At 59.2% G+C, this 20,166-nt stretch overlaps 3 protein-coding genes across 11 annotated transcripts; 2 read left to right on the top strand and 1 right to left on the bottom strand.

Annotated features, from left to right (window-relative positions):
* Positions 1-288: 288 nt before the first annotated feature.
* Positions 289-5,843, bottom strand: EXOC3L1 (exocyst complex component 3 like 1). 4 transcript variants are annotated; one of them, XM_079906422.1, is made up of 14 exons: positions 5,447-5,843; positions 5,099-5,173; positions 4,712-4,887; positions 4,411-4,630; positions 3,255-3,867; positions 3,058-3,175; positions 2,797-2,922; positions 2,597-2,697; positions 2,284-2,394; positions 1,409-1,538; positions 1,164-1,286; positions 924-1,079; positions 711-835; positions 318-637 (listed from the first exon to the last, which is right to left on the bottom strand). In XM_079906422.1, exons 1-14 carry the CDS (start codon positions 5,556-5,558, stop codon positions 448-450), a joined length of 2,376 nt encoding a protein of 791 aa, XP_079762548.1. In that variant the 5' UTR covers positions 5,559-5,843; the 3' UTR covers positions 318-447. The 4 variants fall into 4 exon arrangements, 3 of the variants coding, with proteins under 3 accessions (XP_079762547.1, XP_079762548.1, XP_079762546.1); XM_079906421.1 differs by lacking the exon at positions 5,447-5,843 and having other exon boundaries at positions 289-637; positions 5,099-5,434; XM_079906420.1 differs by lacking the exon at positions 5,447-5,843 and having other exon boundaries at positions 4,411-4,887; positions 5,099-5,434.
* A 1,757-nt stretch (positions 5,844-7,600) lies between these two features.
* On the top strand, positions 7,601-13,491 carry E2F4 (E2F transcription factor 4). 3 transcript variants are annotated; one of them, XM_079906439.1, is made up of 10 exons: positions 7,601-7,772; positions 8,189-8,298; positions 8,440-8,601; positions 8,923-8,966; positions 9,675-9,736; positions 9,961-10,258; positions 10,753-10,950; positions 12,820-12,867; positions 13,080-13,124; positions 13,228-13,491. In XM_079906439.1, the coding sequence occupies exons 1-10, from the start codon at positions 7,638-7,640 to the stop codon at positions 13,341-13,343; spliced, it is 1,218 nt and encodes a 405-aa protein (XP_079762565.1). In that variant the 5' UTR covers positions 7,601-7,637; the 3' UTR covers positions 13,344-13,491. The 3 variants fall into 3 exon arrangements, with proteins under 3 accessions (XP_079762565.1, XP_079762566.1, XP_079762567.1); XM_079906441.1 differs by having other exon boundaries at positions 7,602-7,772; positions 10,813-10,950; XM_079906440.1 differs by lacking the exon at positions 12,820-12,867.
* Positions 13,492-14,355: 864 nt separating this feature from the next.
* ELMO3 (engulfment and cell motility 3) lies at positions 14,356-19,084 on the top strand. Of its 4 annotated transcripts, none has more exons than XM_079906418.1 (20): positions 14,356-14,683; positions 14,818-14,858; positions 14,957-15,029; positions 15,227-15,277; positions 15,490-15,659; positions 15,744-15,843; positions 15,946-16,097; positions 16,179-16,257; positions 16,387-16,437; positions 16,585-16,644; positions 16,734-16,865; positions 16,968-17,069; positions 17,176-17,284; positions 17,393-17,529; positions 17,630-17,793; positions 17,907-18,019; positions 18,115-18,219; positions 18,324-18,406; positions 18,493-18,579; positions 18,667-19,084. In XM_079906418.1, the coding sequence occupies exons 1-20, from the start codon at positions 14,606-14,608 to the stop codon at positions 18,877-18,879; spliced, it is 2,100 nt and encodes a 699-aa protein (XP_079762544.1). In that variant the 5' UTR covers positions 14,356-14,605; the 3' UTR covers positions 18,880-19,084. The 4 variants fall into 4 exon arrangements, with proteins under 4 accessions (XP_079762544.1, XP_079762543.1, XP_079762545.1 ...); XM_079906416.1 differs by having other exon boundaries at positions 14,591-14,683; positions 16,522-16,644; XM_079906417.1 differs by having other exon boundaries at positions 16,387-16,644.
* The last annotated feature ends 1,082 nt before the right edge of the window (positions 19,085-20,166 follow it).

Raw genomic sequence — 20,166 nt, 5'->3', positions numbered from 1 at the left:
AAGGCGCGCGGATTCACGTCAATCTCCGCGGCCTCAAGCGCCCGAGGACATGGCTGGGGGTGGGGCCAGGCAGAGCCGGAGGGGGTCCACCATCGGGTCACGCCCCTGGGTGGGGTGTTGTCTTAAGCCCGCCCCCTCCGCCTCCATAGTTGGACTCAGCAGTCGCGCGGGAGACGCGAGCTCGCTGCTGGCGCACGGACACGTGGGGATGTAGTCCGCATACAGCGGCGGGAGCCCGGGTGCTTGGAAAGCAGCCCATATACAGGTCTGATGCCGGGATAGGTGGGGCGCAGACGTATTTCAGAACTAGAGACAGGATACCTTAGGTATGTCACTGCACTTGGAACCCCTGACCTTCGCGGGGACTTTTATTTCTATCCCCCCTTCTCCAACGCACACAATTCAGGCGTACGGGGGCCGTGGCTTTATTCTGGGGGCAGCCGAGGGTCAGGCACAGGACCCCGAGGGGAGGCAGGAGGACAGCGGGGGTGCAGGTGCTGGCACGAGGCTGAAGAGTGCGCGTCCACCCGCTGGGGGCGAGGGCTGCGGGCCGGCCTGCAGAGAGCTGAGTGCGGCCAGGCGCTGCTCTCGGGACACGTCCCCGCGCAGGTCCAAGAGGGCGGAGACGTGATCCTCGCTATGGAGTACAGGTGCGTAAGCCCCGCCCAGCCCCCCCGGGTCCCTCCTCCCTTCCCAGCCGGTCTTCGCACCTCACGTCGGGAAATTGTTGCCGCAAGCCTGCCACCTCGAGACCAAGCAGCGTGGGGTCGCGGAGGTTCAGCAGCTCCCTCAAGGCGAGCAGCACTGGCGCGCACTGAACGCTCTCCTCCAGGCCCTGAACACGTCGGGGTTGGTCTCTCTCCAGCCCTCGGCCCCTACCCAACCACTGAGACTCCCGCCCATCTGCTCACCCAGATTCTCACCAAACCGAGGAAAAGCTCCCGAAGCTGGGCGGCATCGTGCCGCAGGCGCTCGGCCGCCTGGGTCCGCTCGTCAGCACCGCGGCACACTAGGCGGCCTTGCATCAGCGCACGTAGGTACTGCAGCACCACGGTACGCTCCGCCTCAGCCAGCAGCAGCTGCGGAGAGCACGATCAAATGGTTCCAGGACGCTTTTCCCATGGGCGCTTTCCCCCCTCCCCAGCCTTCCCCCGCAAACGCACCTGGACCGCAGGATCCCGCACGTGTCGGAAGTCCTGGCAGAAGCTCGCGGTCCGCTCGCACACGTCATCCAGCAGCTCTGGGCTCGACAGCCACCGGCGAGAGGGCAGAGCAGCGAATAGGGGCTGGAGCGGAGGTCAGAGACGCGGCTGGAGGGACGATTCAGATCCGGCATTCCCCGCAGAGACCCCCCCCATGCATACGCTGTATCTCCTTCTCCCACCCCCATCTCCGTCTGAAGCCTCACCTGTAGCTCCGCCAGCAGCGCCTCCAACACCAGGCGGCAGATCCTCCTCTGCAACTCGTCCAGCGCTGCCTCCACCGGAGCCAAGGCCCCTGGAGCCACCCAGTCGGGCTGCAGGACGGACACGGAGGAGCTGGACCGACCAAAAGTACGGCTTCAGGACCAAGGCCAAGGCCCGAGAGGCCCTCCGTTGTCTAGCCACTCGGGCGCCACCTAGTGCCGCAAGTGTGTTCCGTGAGGGGGCAAGAAGGGCGGCTCCCTGCACTTCTGAAAGTCTGGGCCACGGATTGACGATGGGAGTGGTGGGCTCAGCGAACTAGAAGGGACATAGGCCAGCTGCACCTGCCTCTAATTCGCGGTGTGACCTTGGGCAAGTCATGTCTTTCAGTTTCTGTTTCAGTAAGGGGAGAGAGTTAATCCCAGTCAGGAGGGAGTCAGAATCATCGTTAATTTGTTTGTCCTCTCTGCCCCCACCCCAAAGAACATGAGACCCAAGAGGAAGGGAATGTTTTTGTTTCGTTCACAGCTGTAATGCCAGGCATAACCTGGCACAGAGTAGGGCCTTGATAAATATTTGTTGAATGAATGAATAATTGACACCATGTGCCAGGTACTGTGGTAGGTACATTTTATGTTATCTCATGTGATTCTCAGAATGTCCATTATTACCCATATACTACTGATGACAAAAGCAAGATTCAGAAAGATTAGGTAACTGGCCCAAGGTCACACAGCTAGTAATTAGTAGAACTAGGATAGGAACCCCAGGGCTATGTGAGTCCAAAATTCCGAAAGGCCTAGGGTGAGCTGGGTCCATACCTAATAGGTGTTCAGTCAGGGGTTAGTGAAGGTGGGGTTCGGCGGGGGCCTCCTGGTACCTGAGTGCTGATTGGTGGTTGAGGGTGGCCAGTAGGTAGGGCACGTAATGAGGGGCCGTTGCTTCCCCCCTGAGGTGGTCTCGGGAGAATCGGATCAGAGCATCACTGAAGCTGCAAAGGGCAGAGGCGGCTCCTGTATCTGCTGTCACTCTGTGCAACCCCAGTCCTTGGTACTCTGGCCCCACCTCCAAGATACCCAAGGCCCTGTTTTGAAGGAGCCCTTTTCCACAGGTGTGTCTTATCACTCAGAGCCCCTTAGCGCTGCCCCAGGATCAGGGCCAGGGGTTGGGAGTGGGTCAGTGCCTTGGCAGACCTCCTTAGGAATGCGCTCAGTTCTGACAGCGCCATGCCATGCACCCGCCGCTGCAGTGACTCACTGACCATTCTGGTCACGCGAATGTTCTCTTCCAGGATCTACAGGCAGGGATGGGCAGCCATCAGCAGAGTCCTAGTCCTGCCCTCTTTCCCTTTCCCTATGAGAGCTGCCCCCCTGCCTTGCCACTTTTCACCCACCTGCAGCACGATGGCTGGCATTGGTGAGTGGTAGAAGCCAGATGGGTCTGTGTCAGGCTCCTGCTCTCGGCCCCACTCAGCTACATCCCCGTCCAGTGCCTTCTGCAGCCACTGGGCCACACTTGCCTGGGGAAAGGGGCAAGGTGCAGCAGTATGTAGCAGGGCACTGACACTGCTAGAGACAGGTGGACATGCGACTCCACAGATACAGGCCCACAGCTGGTCGCAGAGCTGCTCTGAACCCAGGCCCCAACTACTCACCTGGACTTTGGCCACAAATATTGCCTCCAACTGCTCGATGTTCTCCAGGGTCAGGAGGGGCTCCAGATCAGACACATCAGCCTCGGGCCCTAATTCCAGGCTCCCCATCATTTCTGGCCTAGACATGGGTAGCCCAGTGTTACATTGAGCCTCCAGCCTTTGATGAACCCACTTCCCATTGCCCCAGGGACACTGACCCCAGGTACACATGCAGTGCCCAATGCAGCAAGGTGAAGGCATCGGCAGCTTCCAGCTGAGGCCCTTCCAGGAGTTGCTGCAGGCAGCGGCGCAGGCCGCTGTGCAGGGTGTGGGCCCACAGCCGGACCACGTTGTAGTGTGGTGGGCAGCAGGGTGCTACCAGTGCCTCAGCCGCGGCCAACTCTGCTGGTAGAGCCACCCGCAGAGCCTCCAGCCACTCTGCTAGTGCCCCTGGCCCAGGCTGCAGAGGTGTCCCAAAGTGGATCTGCTCCAAGCCCTCCTGTAGTGCCCGCAGACAGCGCTGCCGCCAGTCCCGGGCAGCCTGCTCCAGGGAGGTTGTGCGCCCAGCGTCCACTTCGGCCACACGCATAGCAGCCACCAGCAGGGCTGGATCCTCCCGTGCCAGCCGCCCTGCAGCCCCTGCAGCCGCCTCCACAGCCTGGCCCAGAGCCTCAGCCAGAGGGCCCAGCCCCTCGAACACTGGCAACTCCAGGCCCCCAAGAGGTGCCCACGTCTCCTCTTGTAGCTGCTCCAGTTCCCGAAGGCTCACATATGCCTCCAAGAGTCGCTGGGCATCAATCAGGGTCTGTGTGTGGGCCAATGCAGCAGGCACTAAGCGGGGAGAAGAGGCAGCCCTGGGTCTCAGCCTTCCCACCTGTGCAGTGGGTATAGCAGTAGATGCTGAGGCCCTGGGGCTGGGGTGATGTGTAAAATATTTAATTATCAGTACAGTAGAGCATTGGTCAATCTGAAAGGACCCAGGGAAGGGCCTACATGGTGGGCCAGGGGTAAACCCTTGAGCTGATGGAACATGAGGAAGTCAGGGATCTTGGAGGGAAGGCAGGGAGGAACTGCGGGGAACATACAAGTGGCTATTCATCCACCCCGTTAGGGAAATAGTTTAGTAAATTAACAGCCAGGTTGGCCAGAGCCACTTGGTGTCAGTCCTGACTCAGATATCCCATGCTTGGGAACCCCAGAATGAACTAATATGCACCCTTGCTTCATATGCCATTTGAAGCCTGAGTTACTGTCTGGGAGGTCGCCCACGTGTCCATCCATGCAATCTCCCACTGGCGCCCCAGGCCCTTGATCAGTGATGGTGTTTGTCGACTACCTGTCGGAGGACTGCGGCCTAGGGCCCTACACACTCACCAGCTCGCAGCCGGGGCAGCAGCTGAGACATGGCCTGCAGTTGCTTGTGTTGCACAACCTGCTCCCGCAGGGGTTCTAGGGTCTGTGCAGCCTCAGCCATACCCCAGAGCAACCCATGAGCCTGGCCCAGGGCTTCGCGGGCTCCCTGCACCGCCTCAAGGGCCCAGGCCAGCTGCCGCACACCGGTCTTCACACCCTCCAGGTATGACTGCACCACCGACTGTGGGAGAGAGGCAGCCAGTGAGGCCTGGCCAGTCCTGCAGCCCGCCCTCAGCACTCCTGCCTCCTGCCTGATGCCCACCTTGATGCGTGCTTCCAGGGAACAGGTACGCTGCACCTCGCGGCTACGGTACTGGCCGAGCCTGGCCAGCTGCTCTGGCCGGTAGAAGATGCCCGAGGCCCACTTGAGTGCTGCACCCCGGGCCAGCTGCTCCGCCCTCTCCTGCTCCGGCCACTCAGGCCCTGGGCAGGAAGAGCCTGGGCAGCCGCGTCAGTTGGGCAGGGCCTGCAGGAAGTGGCTGCCAAATCTGCTCCCCTTCCTACCCCTCGGCCTGTCCCCCAGGGCAGTCCACTCCTCTCCCTGCCCTCCCTATAGAGCTCCAGCCAGACCTGGCAGGGAGGACCAACCCCACCATCCCCATCTTTCTTGCCACCATCCCCCCCTCAGCCCACCCAGAAGGGCTCATACCAGGGGGAAGTGCGGGCTGCATTTTGTCCCTGGTTGCTGAGTCCATGGCTGGTGGAGCCGGAGCGGAGGTAGGAATAGGGGCGAAGGTCCAGGTTAGAGCAAGTAGAGTGGGAGCGCCTCTGAGCTGCAGCCTCCGTCTAGGCCCCACTGAGAAGGAGGAAGGTTCTTGCCCAGCCCCCTCCGGAAATGAGAGGGAGGTGGGTGTGATGGGAAGGAACCTGAGACACCTTTGCCTGCCGGGTTTCTCAGTTTTGCCCCTCAGATGCAAGTGAAACAGGGTAGGCATGGGCCTCCACTGGACACCGCTCCTGCTCTGAGTTGCAGAGGACAGTTTGATATGGAACTCACCAGGCTTGGCCAGGCGTCCAGTTCTCCCTCCTCCACAGATAGCCTTGGCCTTGAGGATGGCCCTCTCCCCTGGCCTTCTTGGCAGAGCTGGGTACTCCCACCACTGGCTCATGAGACCCACACCTCAGCATGCAGCAAGAGACTTCCTCTCCCCAAGGAAGCCTCTGTCCCACCTCTCTGCCCAGGAGCTCCCTCCTCCCTCCAAGGTCCCGCCCTCTCCAAGGCCACATGCAGAAAGGAAGGAAGCTGAGTCTCTGGTACTTTATTCCCAACAGGAAAGAGCATCTGCATTGTGGGACAGAGTGGGGAGGGCTGGGCGCCACTTCCTCGCGGGGAGGGGGGGTGTACTCCCTGTGATCATTGAGACTTGAGCAGCCTATGCAGGATCTGTTGTGCTCAGGATACAGACATGAACTAGATGGCCCCAACCTGGATGGAGAGCGAGGTGTGCAAATATGGGTGTAGGCAACATCACAGTGTGACAACTGTGTTGACGGGCCCTTCAGAGGTGGGTGTGCCTCTGCACAGGAGCAAGAGATGACAGGCTGTCGTGAAGACGGTGTGTGGTAGGTGATCGCAGAGACAGGTGGAAGGGCTATGAAAGCTATGTTTGTCTTGGGAGTTAAAGGGAGCCATGGAAGGGACTACTAGGTAGTAATAATGTAGTGGACACTGGCTATTACCCGAATCCACCCTTCAGGACAAAGATACTTGTTCCCCCAGCTGCCAGAAATGTAGGCTGCTGAGGTCTCACAGCTGAGTCTCTCAGTCAATGTTAGGGTATAAAGGCCAGGTACCCTTGCCTTGGAAGGCCTTGGAAGAGTCACCCCAGTTTCAGAGCTCCGAGTAGGATGGGCCAAGTTCTCTGTTTTAAAGATTTTTTAAAAAAATAAATTTGCTTATTTTATTTATTTATTTATTTCTGCGGTACGCGGGCCTCTCACTGTTGTGGCCTCTCCCGTTGCAGAGCACAAGCTCCGGATGCGCAGGCTCAGCGGCCATGGCTCACAGTCCCAGGCGCTCCGCGGCATGTGGGATCTTCCCGGACCGGGGCACGAACCCGCGTCCCCTGCATCGGCAGGCGGACTCTAAACCACTGCGCCACCAGGGAAGCCCAAGAGTTTTTTGATGTGGACCATTTTTAAAGTCTCTATTGAATTTGTTACAATATTGCTTCTGTTTTACGTTTTGGTATTTTGGCCGTGAGGCATGTGGGATCTTAGCTCCCTGACCAGGGATCGAACCCACACCCCCTGCATTGCAAGGCAAAGTCTTAACCACTGGACGGCCAGGGAAGTCTCTGAGGCCTCTATTTTAACTGCATAGCAGTTTAATTCTCCTCTCTGCCCGATTCTGCCTGTCTTACTCCTTTACAAGTGTGGCTTCTCAGTAAACTTCTTGCAGGCACATCCCTGTTTCCCAAACAACTTGACCTAAAGTAAACAATAATAAATAATGACAATGTTAAAAATAACGAAATGATACTAGCAAACACACAGTCCTCCCACATGCCAGGAACAGCTCTAAGCGCTTTACATATATTTACACATAGGTAAACATGTTTGCACTGGTTGAAAAGTGGTTATAATCCCATGGCCTCTGAGCACTGCAGTGTGGAGATAAGAGAAAGATGAGGCTGGGGTCAGGGAAAGAGAGTGGGGATGGAGACAAGTGGACAAGCTAGATGTAGTTAGTGCTTGCTGTTTGGCAGGAAGTGAAGGACAGCAATAGGATGGGTGATCCCAAGACAGTGTGGCAGCCTTTAGGAGCAGGTTTGGGGAAACACACTGGGTTCATCAGGCAGCACAGTCTCCTCTCCTGAGATGCGGGTTGGGGTAGAGTTAGTGGAGTTGGGGCAGGTTGACCAGCCCGTAAGGTTCCAATGGCTCCTCCTTCCCTGCTGCCAGGGCTGCCCAAAGACTTCCTCCACATCCTTCCTTAACAACGCTGGTCTCCGGGGATCCTGGGGTTATTTTCGTCCTCTTCGGCGGTTGGACAATTGTTGATGGTCCCCGAAGTTTTTCGGCTGTGTTCGCAGAGGTGAATTGTGCTGGATTCCCTGGGAGGGTGCGGAGCGGAAGCGGAAGCAGCGATGCTGGCGCCGGCGGCCAGGAGGCCAGGAACGGAAGCGGAAGTGGCGGCGGCGCCGGCCTGGCTTGGCCTGGCTGAGGGGAGGTGGCGGGAGGGCGCTATGGCGGAGGCCGGGCCACAGGCGCCGCCGCCCCCGGGCACCCCAAGCCGGCACGAGAAGAGTTTGGGACTTCTCACTACCAAGTTCGTGTCGCTTCTGCAGGAGGCAAAGGACGGCGTGCTTGACCTCAAGCTGGTGAGGCCCGGGCTAAGGGGCGACAGGGGGGATGGTGGACCAGGCCTGGGCCGGTAGCGGGAACCCCCGGGGCGGCCCAGCTGAGCCCTCAGAACAGGCCGCCATCCATGTGCTTTCTCACAGGAGGGAGGCCGGGAGCTGTTTCATTCATTCGGCCGAGGCCATTGGGCGTCAGCTATGTGCCAGGCTTGGGGCTGCAGGTGTTGGTCCTCGTGGCCCTCCCCGGCAGGTGTGGGGAGAAGAGCATCAGAACACCAGCTCAGGCGGCGCCAGGCCTCTTCCCGCCCCACAGTCCCGAGCTGCTGTAGTGCCTGGGAGGAGGGTTGGAATCAAGGCCACCCCCTTTTCAGACTACTCCAGACTAAGTCTCACCTGAGAGTGGGGCTGAGCATTCCCCACTCTCTTCTGCCTGCCAGGCAGCTGACACCCTAGCTGTTCGCCAGAAGCGGCGGATTTATGACATTACTAACGTGCTGGAAGGTATCGGGCTGATCGAGAAAAAATCCAAGAATAGCATCCAGTGGAAGTGAGTGGGGGCACCAGGGAGGGCAACGGGATCTCCTACCCAGAAGCGTCAGGGGTGTGGGGTGGAGGGTGAAAGAGAGAGCAGGGGCCGTGGGACCCAGAGTTCCTGGCAGCCCCTCTCAGCTCCACTCCCCGGGCTCAGGGGCGTGGGGCCTGGCTGCAATACCCGGGAGATCGCGGACAAGCTGATTGAGCTCAAGGCAGAGATCGAGGAGCTGCAGCAGCGAGAGCAAGAACTAGACCAGCACAAGGTGTGGGTGCAGCAGAGCATCCGGAACGTCACAGAGGATGTGCAGAACAGCTGATATCCTCCTGGCAGTCCCTGCTCCAGGGGAGTGGGCGAGGGGCCCTCTAGTCCAGCTGGGTTTGCTTGTGGTCCACTAGTCCCTATCCCTCTTGGGAGGGTGGTCCTACAGCTCCTGGCCAGGTTCCAGCCTCAGGCTCCCTCCTCAGAGCCTCTCGCCCACCAGTCTTGGACTGTGATCCCTCCCCATGTAGACCCCAGGCCTCAGGACTTTCTTTGAGAGCATATATGTCAGACCTCTGCTGGAGAGCTGGGTCTTCTCTGTGGTCAGCCATCTGTCGCCACGGGCAGGGTATCAGCCGTTCTCCTTAACCCCCACACCTTGGCCTACGTGACTCATGAGGACATCTGCAGATGCTTTGCTGGTGAGCAGAGCCTGGGTAGGGGGAGATGGGGGTGGGGATGGGTTGAGCCACAGCCCTGAGCAGTGGACTCAGTGCCCAAGAGATTTCTGTCTCTTAAGAGGGTTCCTGGGGCCCGCCCAAAGAAGAACCAGACAGGGTAAGTCCTGGGTTTGAGGGTCACTGGGACCCTATGGAGGCTAACCATACTGAGAGGGTACAAGAATCCTGGGCTGGGTCCCTGGGTCAATCCCTACCTGCATCGTCCCCTAGGTTTGGCTTCTCACGTGTGACAGAAGCATACAAGGGAGAACGTGTGTTTGCATGTTCATGTATGCTTGTATGCAGGGGGCAACGGTGCCCACTTCCAGTCTACAGTTAGTTTAGTTGCCTTGTAGGTACAGGAACTGTTTCTTGTTCATCTTGCCTCTCCCAGTCTGGTTCAGGGGAAGGGATGTTGGCCTTGGCTAGAACATCTACGCTTGGGGAGCAGCCCCGTCAATCAAGTGAGGTGCCCATGGCCAGCAATCTTTTGCTCTATGTGTCTGAACCCAGATTTTCTGATTGCTGACCCCTGGGCTCTTAGGAGGAGAAAAGCTTTAGTTCTCTGCCCCAGCCTACTGTCCAGCTCCTCAGAAACCATGATCTCCTTCCTTACTCTAAGGGATAGGCACTCCATTCTCAGTTCAGATTGATCCCGTGGGCCTTGATCCATCCTCCTTGTCATCCTAGGAGACACCCTCCTTGCCATCCGGGCCCCATCGGGCACCAGCCTGGAGGTGCCCATCCCAGAGGTGGGTGCTCAGCCCAGCCATGTGGGGTTGGTTGAGGGCGGGTGCTGGCTGTGGAGCCCGATAAGTCCCGGGTGGGGCAGGTAGGGGGAGGCCTGGGGTTTGAGGTTATCTAGGAGAACGGGCAGCCTAGGGTGGGAGAGGACACTGGCCCTTGCCCAGGGTCAGGCAGGAGCCGGGCCTGCTTCCAATTCCACCTGTCCTCCACCCCACACCCTCACCGGTAGGGCCTCAATGGGCAGAAGAAGTACCAGATTCACCTGAAGAGCATAAGTGGCCCCATCGAGGTGCTGCTGGTGAACAAGGAGGCATGGAGCTCACCACCTGTGGCGGTGCCTGTGCCGCCACCCGAAGATCTGCTCCAGAGCCCACCTGCTGTCTCTACCCCTCCGCCTCTGCCCAAGCCTGCTCTGGTCCCGCCCCAGGATGCCTCACGCCCAAGCAGTCCCCAGGTGACCACCCCCAACCCTGTTCCCGGCAGCACCGAAGCCCAGGGGGTGGCCGGTCCAGCCGCTGAGCTCACAGGTGAGGCACAATGGCGTGGTGGTGATGGGGTGATTTCTGGGGCCCAAGAGGCAATACCTCTGTGTGATGGAATGCTGTACTCAGAGTGGAAGGGACCCTGTGGTGGTCTTTCTCCTGCTCCCCCATCCCGCAGGCCTCTCCTTGCTAGTGCAGCGAATGGCCCTTGTTAACAGGGAAGTTCTGACTGTGTGAAGGGGCATTAGTGGTGGCAGTTTTCCCCCAGATCTGCCAGTGTCACAGTTGCCCTGGCAGCCCCTCTTGAAGTGTGGTCACAGGGGCCATGTCCGTGAGTCTCCCTCCTGCAGGCTTCATGCCCTTGTCTCCTTCAGTGACTGATTTTCACGTTACCTTTTTGGGAGTGATGGGCAGTGCCTAACTTTCCTTGGGCCTAGGAACTAGGGTGCTAATCATCCTGGCTGTGGCTTCTAGCAGGGCCAGCTTCAATACCCTGCTTCCTGTCCCCAAGTGACTGGGTTTGGGGGATGTGGTTGCAGTGAGTGCTATCCCTGGAACCGATAACAAGGATGGTGGTGAGCTCAGCTCCCTCCCGCTAGGCCTGACAGCACTGGACACCCGGCCGCTGCAGTCCTCTGCCCTGTTGGACAGCAGCAGCAGCAGCAGCAGCAATAGCAGTTCATCCGGACCCAACCCTTCTACCTCCTTTGAGCCCATCAAGGCAGACCCCACAGGTGGTGAGTACTTGTCCCCTTGGCAGCAGTGAGAACCCAGCCTCAGACAGTCCTAGGTCAGAAACAGAGTTGGGCTTGGAACCCAACTCTCCTATCTCCTCAGCCAAAGCTGGCCAGCCCCCTGCCATCAACCAGAGCTCTGCCAGCCAAGGTGAGGAGCCTGGCCTCTGGCTTGGTGCTGGTGCCCCTTTGCCCCCTTCCTGGGCTGACACAGAACTCCCTGGCCCTCCCTCAAGCCCTGCCTGCCACCCCTTGGACCCTGGTCTCAAGGAAGGTGTGAATGCTCTCCTGGGGAACGGGCTGTGGTATGGCCCTCAGGCTCCAAAGGTGGGCAGTATGTTCTTAGGAGAGGTGGTGTCATCTGCCGGGTGTCTCCTCTCCATCTTGTGACTTGAGTGTTTGCTTTTTCCAGGACTCATTCTCCTCGGCCCTCAAGCACTGCTAAGTCTCTCCTCGTTAAATGACACTTCATCGCCTGTGTCTCTCTCTTTCTTCTTCCCTGTATCCTCTGTGTTTGGACTCCTTGATAAAGTCATCTCCATTCTACTCCATACGCTGGTCTCCTAGTCAGCCTTCGGGTTGCGGCAGTCAGGACCCCAAACCCCCACCCCATGCTACACCAGTGCTACTCTTGATAAGTTGCCCAGCTCTGACAGCCAGCTCCAGCAGGTTTCTGGCCAATTTGCTCTGGTGCTCTCCTGCTCTGTGTTGATGCTCTTTTTTCTCCTTTGGCATTAATGATGTCAGCTCTTGGTTCTTCTCCCTTAATTGGCTTCTTCTTCTGACCTCTCCCTGGCATGGCTTTAAATCTGGTTTCCCAGATCTCTGGCTCATTCCAAACCTGTGGAGGGCCCCAGTTCTGGGTAGATGAATCCCAGCCTCCATCTTGCCTAGGCCTTTTGCCTGAACTTTACCTCTTGTGTCCACGTGCCTTCCTCTGCACATCCAGTGGGCACTTCATTCCCATGTGTCCTCAACTGAAACTTGGATTTCCACCTTTGTGCATACCCGACCACTGGCCCTAGTCACCCAGGCCTGACACCTGGGGTCAACTCCAGCTCTATCTCCTCCTCCCTTCTTGTCCTGCTCCCCACCCCACATCAGCTTAGTGAGTTCTCTTGCAGACATCCCCCATGGATGGCCTCATGTATCCTAACACTCAGGATCACTGCCAGCCACCTCTATCCTAAGTTCTTCAGCATCTTCTTCACCCCGACTGACAAGAATCTGTTTGAAACACAGCCTGACTGGCATTTCTCTGTTTACAAAATTACCTTTAACAGCTCCCAAAGGTCTGCTGGATAAAACCAGAGCCCCTAAACCTGGCATATGAAATCCCTCGTGATCCAGCTCCAGCACTCCTTTCCTCTGTTTCCCATGTGTGTCCTCCTGGTTAGACCTTTGTAGCAGTGTCATCACCCTGTAGCACTATCCCCTATTTAAGAGTGCCTCCTCCTCTGCCAGGTGACTGGCCTGGGCTGTGGTCTCTGAGCCTGGCACCAAGTAGGTGCTTAGCAAGGGCAGGGATGGACAGGACATCCTCTGTCAGACAGGGCATCCTGCATCAGACAGAGTATCCTCCATCAGACAGGGTATGTACTCTGAGCTTAGAAATGGAGAGGGTGTGCTGCCCTTCTGCCAAACCACTGAGTTAGAAGGGCTGTACCGATTACCTACAGTGGTCCTTTGGCACCGAGGAATTCAGGTCTGGTAGGGGAGACTTGCAGACAGTGCCGGCTTGGTCTGGTGCAGGGCCTACATCTCAGCTGTGTGGAGCCCCTGGGTGGGTGATAAAGGATCTGGGGAAGTGGGGGCTAGAGTGGGACCAGGCTGGATCTCTGTGCCCTTGAGCATGGCTTTCTTGTCTTTCAGTTCTGGAGCTCCCCAAAGAGCTGTCAGAAATCTTTGATCCCACTCGAGGTAGGGCTGTGTTCTTCCCTGGGGCTGGGGTGAGGGGCACAGCTCATTGGGTGTTAGGGCCGTTTTCTTGCCCTTCTGAGGACCTTATGATTGTGCCCGGTACCTGGGCAAAGGGTAAAGTTCCTGATGGTGGCTGGGTGGTCCCCTTCATGGGCTTTGGTGGGTGGAGAGGCAGGAGCCAGAATGTAACTGAGCTCTCCCTCCATCCCCAGAGTGCATGAGCTCAGAGCTCTTGGAGGAGCTGATGTCCTCAGAAGGTAGGTGGCCCAGGCAGGTGGGGGGTGAGTGTGTGTGGGCAGGGTTTGGGTGTCTGCTGGGTGGGGTCTTGGCCCTGGGGCCTCAGCCTGTTGCTCTCTGCAGTGTTTGCACCCCTCCTCCGCCTTTCTCCACCCCCTGGAGACCACGATTACATCTACAACCTGGATGAGAGTGAAGGTGTCTGTGACCTCTTTGATGTGCCTGTTCTCAACCTCTGACTGACAGGGGCATGCCCTTTGTGGCTGGGACACAGACTGTCTAACCTGGGGGCTGCCTGGGGACCTCCCCCCACCCCACCCCTACACAGCTTGAGAGCCGTAGACTCCTGGCTTCCCCAGCCTTCCCTCACTGCACAGTTCTGGCCACAAGTCCCACTCCTGCACCAACACCTGTTCTGTGCTGGGAGAGCAGGGGAAAGGGGCTTAGCCCTCTCCACTGTGGAGCCAAAGTGTTTGCCACTCCTTTTTGGAGGCCTTCCCCTACCTGGTAGCCTCCCCCGGCCCTCCCAGAGTTCAGTTTCAGCTGCCACCCAGTGGCACAGATCCAAGGACCCTCCATCACCCTCCTTAGGGCAGCGCGTCCAGCCCCACTGCCCTGTACCTGCCAGCCCCTCCCCCTCCAGGAGGAAGCATGGGGTGGGGCTGGGCACTTGCCAGCACCTAGCCTAGCCTCCTTCACTTCTCCCCACGCGGATCACACAGCTCCTTCTGTACCGCTCGTGTGCTCCCTTTTTGCTGGACCTTGGCCCTGAGAACCTGTTGGGGCGGGCAGGTTGCTAACAGGAGGAATGGAGATCTCTAGCTAGGAATCTGGTCGGGAGAGTCCCTGAGGATTGGCCCGGCCTCCCTGTGCCCCACAGTCCCCCTCTTGTTTATTCATTTATCCTCATTTAGAGCCATTTGCAGAGATTTAGAAAGATTTGCAGTAACGAATGGATTCCTATATAAAGATTATTTTTATACTTTTTGCAACAAAAGGAAATTGTAATATTTGTACAGTGTCCAAATGAATAAAGACCATGCCTAAGGCTGTCTTTGATCTGGTTCTTTCAGGGATCCTCCCTGGGACTGTGCTGGATTGGTGGTGGGAACGGGCGGGTCAACTTTCTGGAAAAGGTGTGGCGGTGCTGACAGCCCGCCCTCCCCACCCCCACCTGCCGCACCTTGGGGCGGGGCGGGGCCGCCTCTGCGGGGCGGGGCGGGGCAGGCACCCTCCTACCCTCCTACCCCCGGGACTCCAACCCGGAACTAGCCTCCGCTCTGGCTCCCTTGGGAAGGCCGCGGAACTAGCCTCCGCTCTGGCTCCCTTGGGAAGGCCGCGGCGCCTTGTCGGGAGTGGGAGCCTGGGCTGTGAGTGCGGGCCACGGGAACCAAGTCTCGGGCAGAGGAACACCTTCGTCCTCAGGGGCCTCAGACCAGGTGTGCCCTCGGCGGGAAGTTGCACATCTGGAAAGTACAGAGGCCCCCACCTCGGGTAGACTATGGTGCCCCCGCGGAATGTAGTGAAGATCGCCGTCCAGATGCGCGACGCCATCCCGCAGCTCATCCAGCTGGACCAGGTCACCCGGACTGTCTGGCCTCCGTCCACCCCACCACCTACCTCCGGGTTGCCCCTTTCCCCTCGAATAGCCCCCCCCCCCAGGCTCCTCCCCAACTCCCACTCCCATCCGGTGAGTGACTGTTCCACTTGTAGGCAAAACCCCTGGCCGCTGTGCTGAAGGAGGTGTGCGACGCGTGAGTGCGGGTCTGCCGGGGCATGCCGGGTGGCTGGTGGGAGGGCAGGAGGGAGAGGGCGCCCCCTACCCTCCTCGCTGAGCCTCTGCTGCCCGCAGGTGGAGCTTGCCTCACTCTGAGCGCTATGCCCTACAGTTTGCTGATGGGCACAGGAGATACATCACTGAGAACGTGAGTCCCCTCCCCGCCCCACATTCCACTCTGTGACCCCTTTAACCCACCTGGCTCTGACTCAGAGTCATCATCCCACTCTCTGGAACCTGATCTTTCTTTTCACTGACTCCCAAATCCTCCCTTATTGACAACCCCAATTAACCAATCCTCAGAGCCCTTCTTGACTTCTCTTCATTTTCTGCCATCTTTTCCAGAACCGCACGGAGATCAAGAATGGCAGCATCCTGTGCCTCAGTACTGCCCCAGTAATGTCCCTCCTGACCATGCCCTCATTCTGTGCCCCTCTGCTATGCCTCTTCTCTGCCCGCCACTGGCACCTGGGCCCTAGGTCTGGAGGCCCCAGCCCTAACCCCAGCTCCAGCCCAGTAGTGCCCCACCTAGTGGACACCCAAGTCCCCACATCCCCAGTTCCCACTCCTTACCTCCTCACCTCTGTTCTTGCTCCCACCCCTGGCAGGACCTTGAGGCTGAGCGGTTGTTGCGTGGGCTGCAGAGCGAGAGTTGTGAAGGGCGCCGGGAAGCCCTTCAGCACCTCGTTCTGCTGGCCCCAGACATGACCTTCACCCGGGAAGTCATCAGCCGTGATGGGCTTCAGAGACTAGGCTCCATCATTGAGGATGGGGACGAGTGAGCCCAGGGCTGTGGTGGGTGGTGGACATGGTGGGGCTGGGCCTCCTGGTCTGGTCCTCTCAGCCCCACATGTCTCCCCAGCCTAGGAGAGGTGCTGGCCCTCGCACTGAGGGCCTTCTTGGAGCTCATGGAGCATGGTGTGGTGTCCTGGGAGACGCTCAGCATCCCCTTTGTTAGGAAGGTGGGTGGGCTTTTCTAGGGGTAACAGGTGGGGGCAGTGGAGTGGTGTCAGGGTCTGGCCTTCCATGGTGCTGAGGTGGTGACAACCCCTGCTCCTCTAAAGGTGGTGTGCTATGTGAACATGAACCTCATGGATGCATCTGTGCAGCCCCTGGCCCTGGGGTTGCTGGAGAGTGTGACCTTGAGCAGCCCTGCCCTGGGCCAGCTGGTCAAGAGTGAGGTGCCACTGGATAGGCTGCTGGTGCACCTACAGGTGTAAGTGTCTGGAGGTGGGGTGCAGATGAGTGGAGCGGGGCTGGACCTTGGATGGCCGGCTGAGCCCTCTTCCTGTCTCAGGATGAACCAGCAGCTGCAAACCAAGGCCATGGCACTGCTGACAGCTTTGCTGCAGGGGGCCAGCGCTGCTGAACGTAAGGTGGGTGTCCAACCAGTGGCTGGATTGGTGGGGGGAGGAGCTGGTGGGCAGTGTGCTCCACAGTGGGCCTGCAGGATGGGTGCTCATGGTGGGGCTAAATCACCTGAGTCCCCTTCCCACCCACCTCAGCACATGCTTGACTACCTGTGGCAGAGAAACCTTCGCCAGTTCATCTACAAGGTAGGAAGGACCAGGCCAAGCAGACCCTTCCCCGCTCCTCTCCTCGTGGCCCACACTCACACCCGTGAACTGGCTGTTCTCCAGCACATCATCCATAGTGCAGCGCCCCTGGGCGACGAGATGGCTCACCACTTGTATGTACTGCAGGCCCTTACGCTGGGGCTGCTGGAGCCACGCATGCGGACGCCACTGGACCCCTACAGCCAGGTAGGTGCCTTTGGGGCACACGAGGCTGGGGACGGCTGGAGCTTGGCCTTGAATCTTCAATCTTAACACCACTCCAACAACGACCCCAGGAGCAGCGGGAGCAGCTGCAGGCCCTGCGTCAGGCTGCCTTTGAACCGGAGGGGGAGTCCCTGGGCACTGGGCTGAGTGCTGACCGTCGCCGTTCCCTCTGTGCCCGCGAGTTCCGCAAACTGGGCTTCTCTGTGAGTGACCCCTATCCAGCTCCCTGCCCTTGCCTCAACCCAGGGCTGCTGTTGTTCCAGAGGGCTGGGCCCTTCCTCAGCTGCCTCTCCCCCTTCCCCCAGAACAGCAACCCTGCGCAGGACCTGGAGCGCGTGCCCCCTGGCCTGCTGGCCCTGGACAACATGCTCTACTTCTCCAGACACGCGCCCAGCGCCTACAGCCGGGTCAGTGACAGGGTGGGGTGGGATACGGCAGGTTGCCACCTAGGCGGGGGGTCTCCACAGCCTCAGTCGTGACTCCCCACCCCGTCCTGTGCTCCCACCACCCCAGTTTGTGTTGGAGAACAGCAGCCGTGAGGACAAGCACGAGTGTCCCTTTGCCCGGAGCAGCATCCAGCTGACTGTGCTGCTGTGTGAACTGCTCCATGTCGGGGAGCCCTGTGAGTGGTACTGGGCACAGCATGTCCAGGAACGGGGGACGGAAGGGCAGAGAGGGCCAGGGGCTGCACACACTTTCTCCCTGAGCCCCTCCTGCCCCCCCGCTCCAGGCTCCGAAACTGCCCAGGACTTTTCACCCATGTTCTTTGGCCAAGACCAGAGCTTCCATGAGCTCTTCTGTGTGAGCATCCAGCTGCTGAATAAGACCTGGAAGGAGATGCGGGCCACTCAGGAAGACTTCGACAAGGTGCGTAGGGTGGGAACAGGGAAACCTGGGCCAGGGCGGGGGATTGTTCTGGGTCGGGGCCCAGAACTCAGGCCCTGAGCTAAGCTTGGGGTGGCCCCAGGTCACGCAAGTGGTGCGGGAGCAGCTGGCCCGCACGCTGGCCCTGAAGCCCAGCTCCCTGGAGCTCTTCCGAACCAAGGTGAATGCGCTCACCTACGGGGAGGTCCTGCGCCTGCGGCAGACAGAGCGGCTGCATCAGGAAGGCACACTGGCCCCTCCCATTCTGTGAGTTGGTGGGGATGGGTCCCAGTCCTAGCCCCCACCTTCCCTGCTGCCCCCTGGGCCTCACTCAGGCCCAGGTTGTCCTGTTCAGCGAGCCCCCTCCCCCCCTCCCCCAGGGAGCTGCGGGAGAAGCTGAAGCCAGAGCTCATGGGCCTGATCCGCCAGCAGCGTTTGCTCCGCCTCTGCGAGGGGACACTCTTCCGCAAGATCAGCAGCCGACGGCGCCAGGGTCATTGCTTGGGCAGTGGGGCTGGAGAGCGGCTGGGCTGGGGTCAGGGCGTGTCCCTCTCGTCACTCCTTCCCTCTTACCCTTTCTGCCCACAGACAAGCTGTGGTTCTGCTGCCTGTCCCCCAACCACAAGGTGCTGCAGTATGGGGATGTGGAGGAGGGCGTCGGCCCGCCCACCCCCGAGAGCCTGCCTGAGCAGCGTAAGGAGGGCAGGGTAGGGGTCAGACACCTGCTCTTCCCAGACCGCCGCCCCACCCCGGGACCGCCTGGGGTCCCAGTGGTCAGCCCTACCTTCTTCCTGCAGTCCCTGTGGCCAACATCAGGGCACTGCTGACAGGCAAGGACTGCCCCCACGTCCGGGAGAAGGGCTCGGGAAAGCAGAACAAGGTGAGTGCAGTGGGGACCAGGGGCTCCTTCCCGCCCGCTCCTGCTGTGCCCCCTGCTTAGTGCTCCTGGCTCCCTTGCTTCCCCAGGACGTCTGTGAGTTGGCTTTCTCAGTCAGCTATGACCACGGGGAGGAGGAGGCATACCTCAACTTCGTTGCCCCATCCAAACGGGAGGTGAGTGTCCGGGCAGGCTGAGCAGAGTCGGGCAGACGGGCAGGGGAAGAGACGGGAAGGCCCTCATGGAGATGGCCCCATCCCCAGTTCCACCTGTGGACAGATGGGCTGAGCGCCCTGCTGGGCAGTCCCATGGGCAGTGAGCAGACACGGCTGGACCTGGAGCAGCTGCTGACCATGGAAACCAAGCTGCGGTTGCTGGAGCTGGAAAATGTGCCCATCCCTGAGCAGCCACCCCCCGTTCCCCCACCCCCCACCAACTTCAACTTCTGCTACGACTGCAGCATCGCTGAACCTTGACAGTGAGGTTGGCCAAGGGCCACAGCTGCTGCCACTGTGGTGGCCACAAAGGGTGGAGGGGGGAGAAGCACAGGCACCCTGACCAGCAGAGGCTGCAGCAGAAATAAAGTCTGCTTGGCTCTTAGACATGTGTTGAGCCAGCTCTGAACCCTGCAGGCTAAGCCTGCCTTCAAGCTTAGCTGGCAGATAAGATGAGGGCATCAGGCCAGGGCCACAGCTTGGGGCCACAAACCTGGGCAGCTACAGTTGAGGGGCTGGTGTTCCGAAGGACGGTGGGGACCGGCTGGCCCTGTTACCTTTCTCCAGCGTGAGTCCTCAGCCTCCCTCAGTGCTAGGCCTGCAAAGAAGGATAGTCTGGGGGCACCAGCTGAGAGAGGTCTGGGGCTGCCAGCCAGCTGAGGGTGAGGTGGTAGGGCAGGAGGCATTTCCCCAAGTGGATGCCTTTCTGGGCGCCATTAACAGGGGCCTAGTCTGGGAGCCATGTTTCCAGAAGAAGACTCCTGACAGTCTGAGCTCAGTCCTCAACCCTGCTTGGCCCTTCCCCTGCGTCATTTGTGGGTCGTGACGGCCTCCTGTTGAGAGGCGTGAAGGGAGAGATGTGAAGTTGGGTATGCTTTGTGCTGAAGGGCAAACTCAAGGTTCCAAAAGATGTCCCCCAGGCCAGTGGGAGGATGTAGGCTGATTCTGACAAGGGGGAATTTAGTGCAGCAAGCCTGCATTCTGATTAAAACCCAACTGCAGCAGCATGGGTGGGGTGGGGGCCACAGACAGGCCAGCTGGAGGTGAAGCTCGGAGGCTATGGTCACAGACCCCAAGCCTCTGAGGCAAAGAGGAGCACACCCACCCACAGGACCCACGGGCAGGCTGGAAGCTGCCAGCCACCACCCTCTGACCTCCTCCATGCCTCTCACTACCTCTCTTTCCCAGTGCCTCCTCAAAATATGTTTTTTAAGCGTTAACCATCACCATGTTACCTAAAAACTGATGATACGACACCTCCTTTGAAGAATGTTCTGGGGGAGTACTTGTTCCCTCTCTCTAGCTATGCTTCTGACTTGGGCATTCAGGGCCCCACATGCCCACTCCTGCATTCAGACTTCCCACCGCACTTAGAATAGTCCCTGTTGAGTTCAAGGTGCAAATGGGGAGCCCAAGTGCAGTTAAGTCTCCTAATACCATCAATTCTTCCTTCTCAGTGTCTCCAGTCCCTTGTTACAGGCCACCATCATCTTGGCAGGAACCTCCTGACTTCCTGCCTCCTGTCTCGCCCTTCCAATCTTCTCAATA

Source organism: Stenella coeruleoalba (genome assembly GCF_951394435.1).
Source record: "Stenella coeruleoalba genome assembly, chromosome: 20".
Classification (NCBI taxonomy): Eukaryota; Metazoa; Chordata; class Mammalia; order Artiodactyla; family Delphinidae; genus Stenella; species Stenella coeruleoalba.
This window is presented reverse-complemented; position numbering and strand designations above follow the sequence as displayed.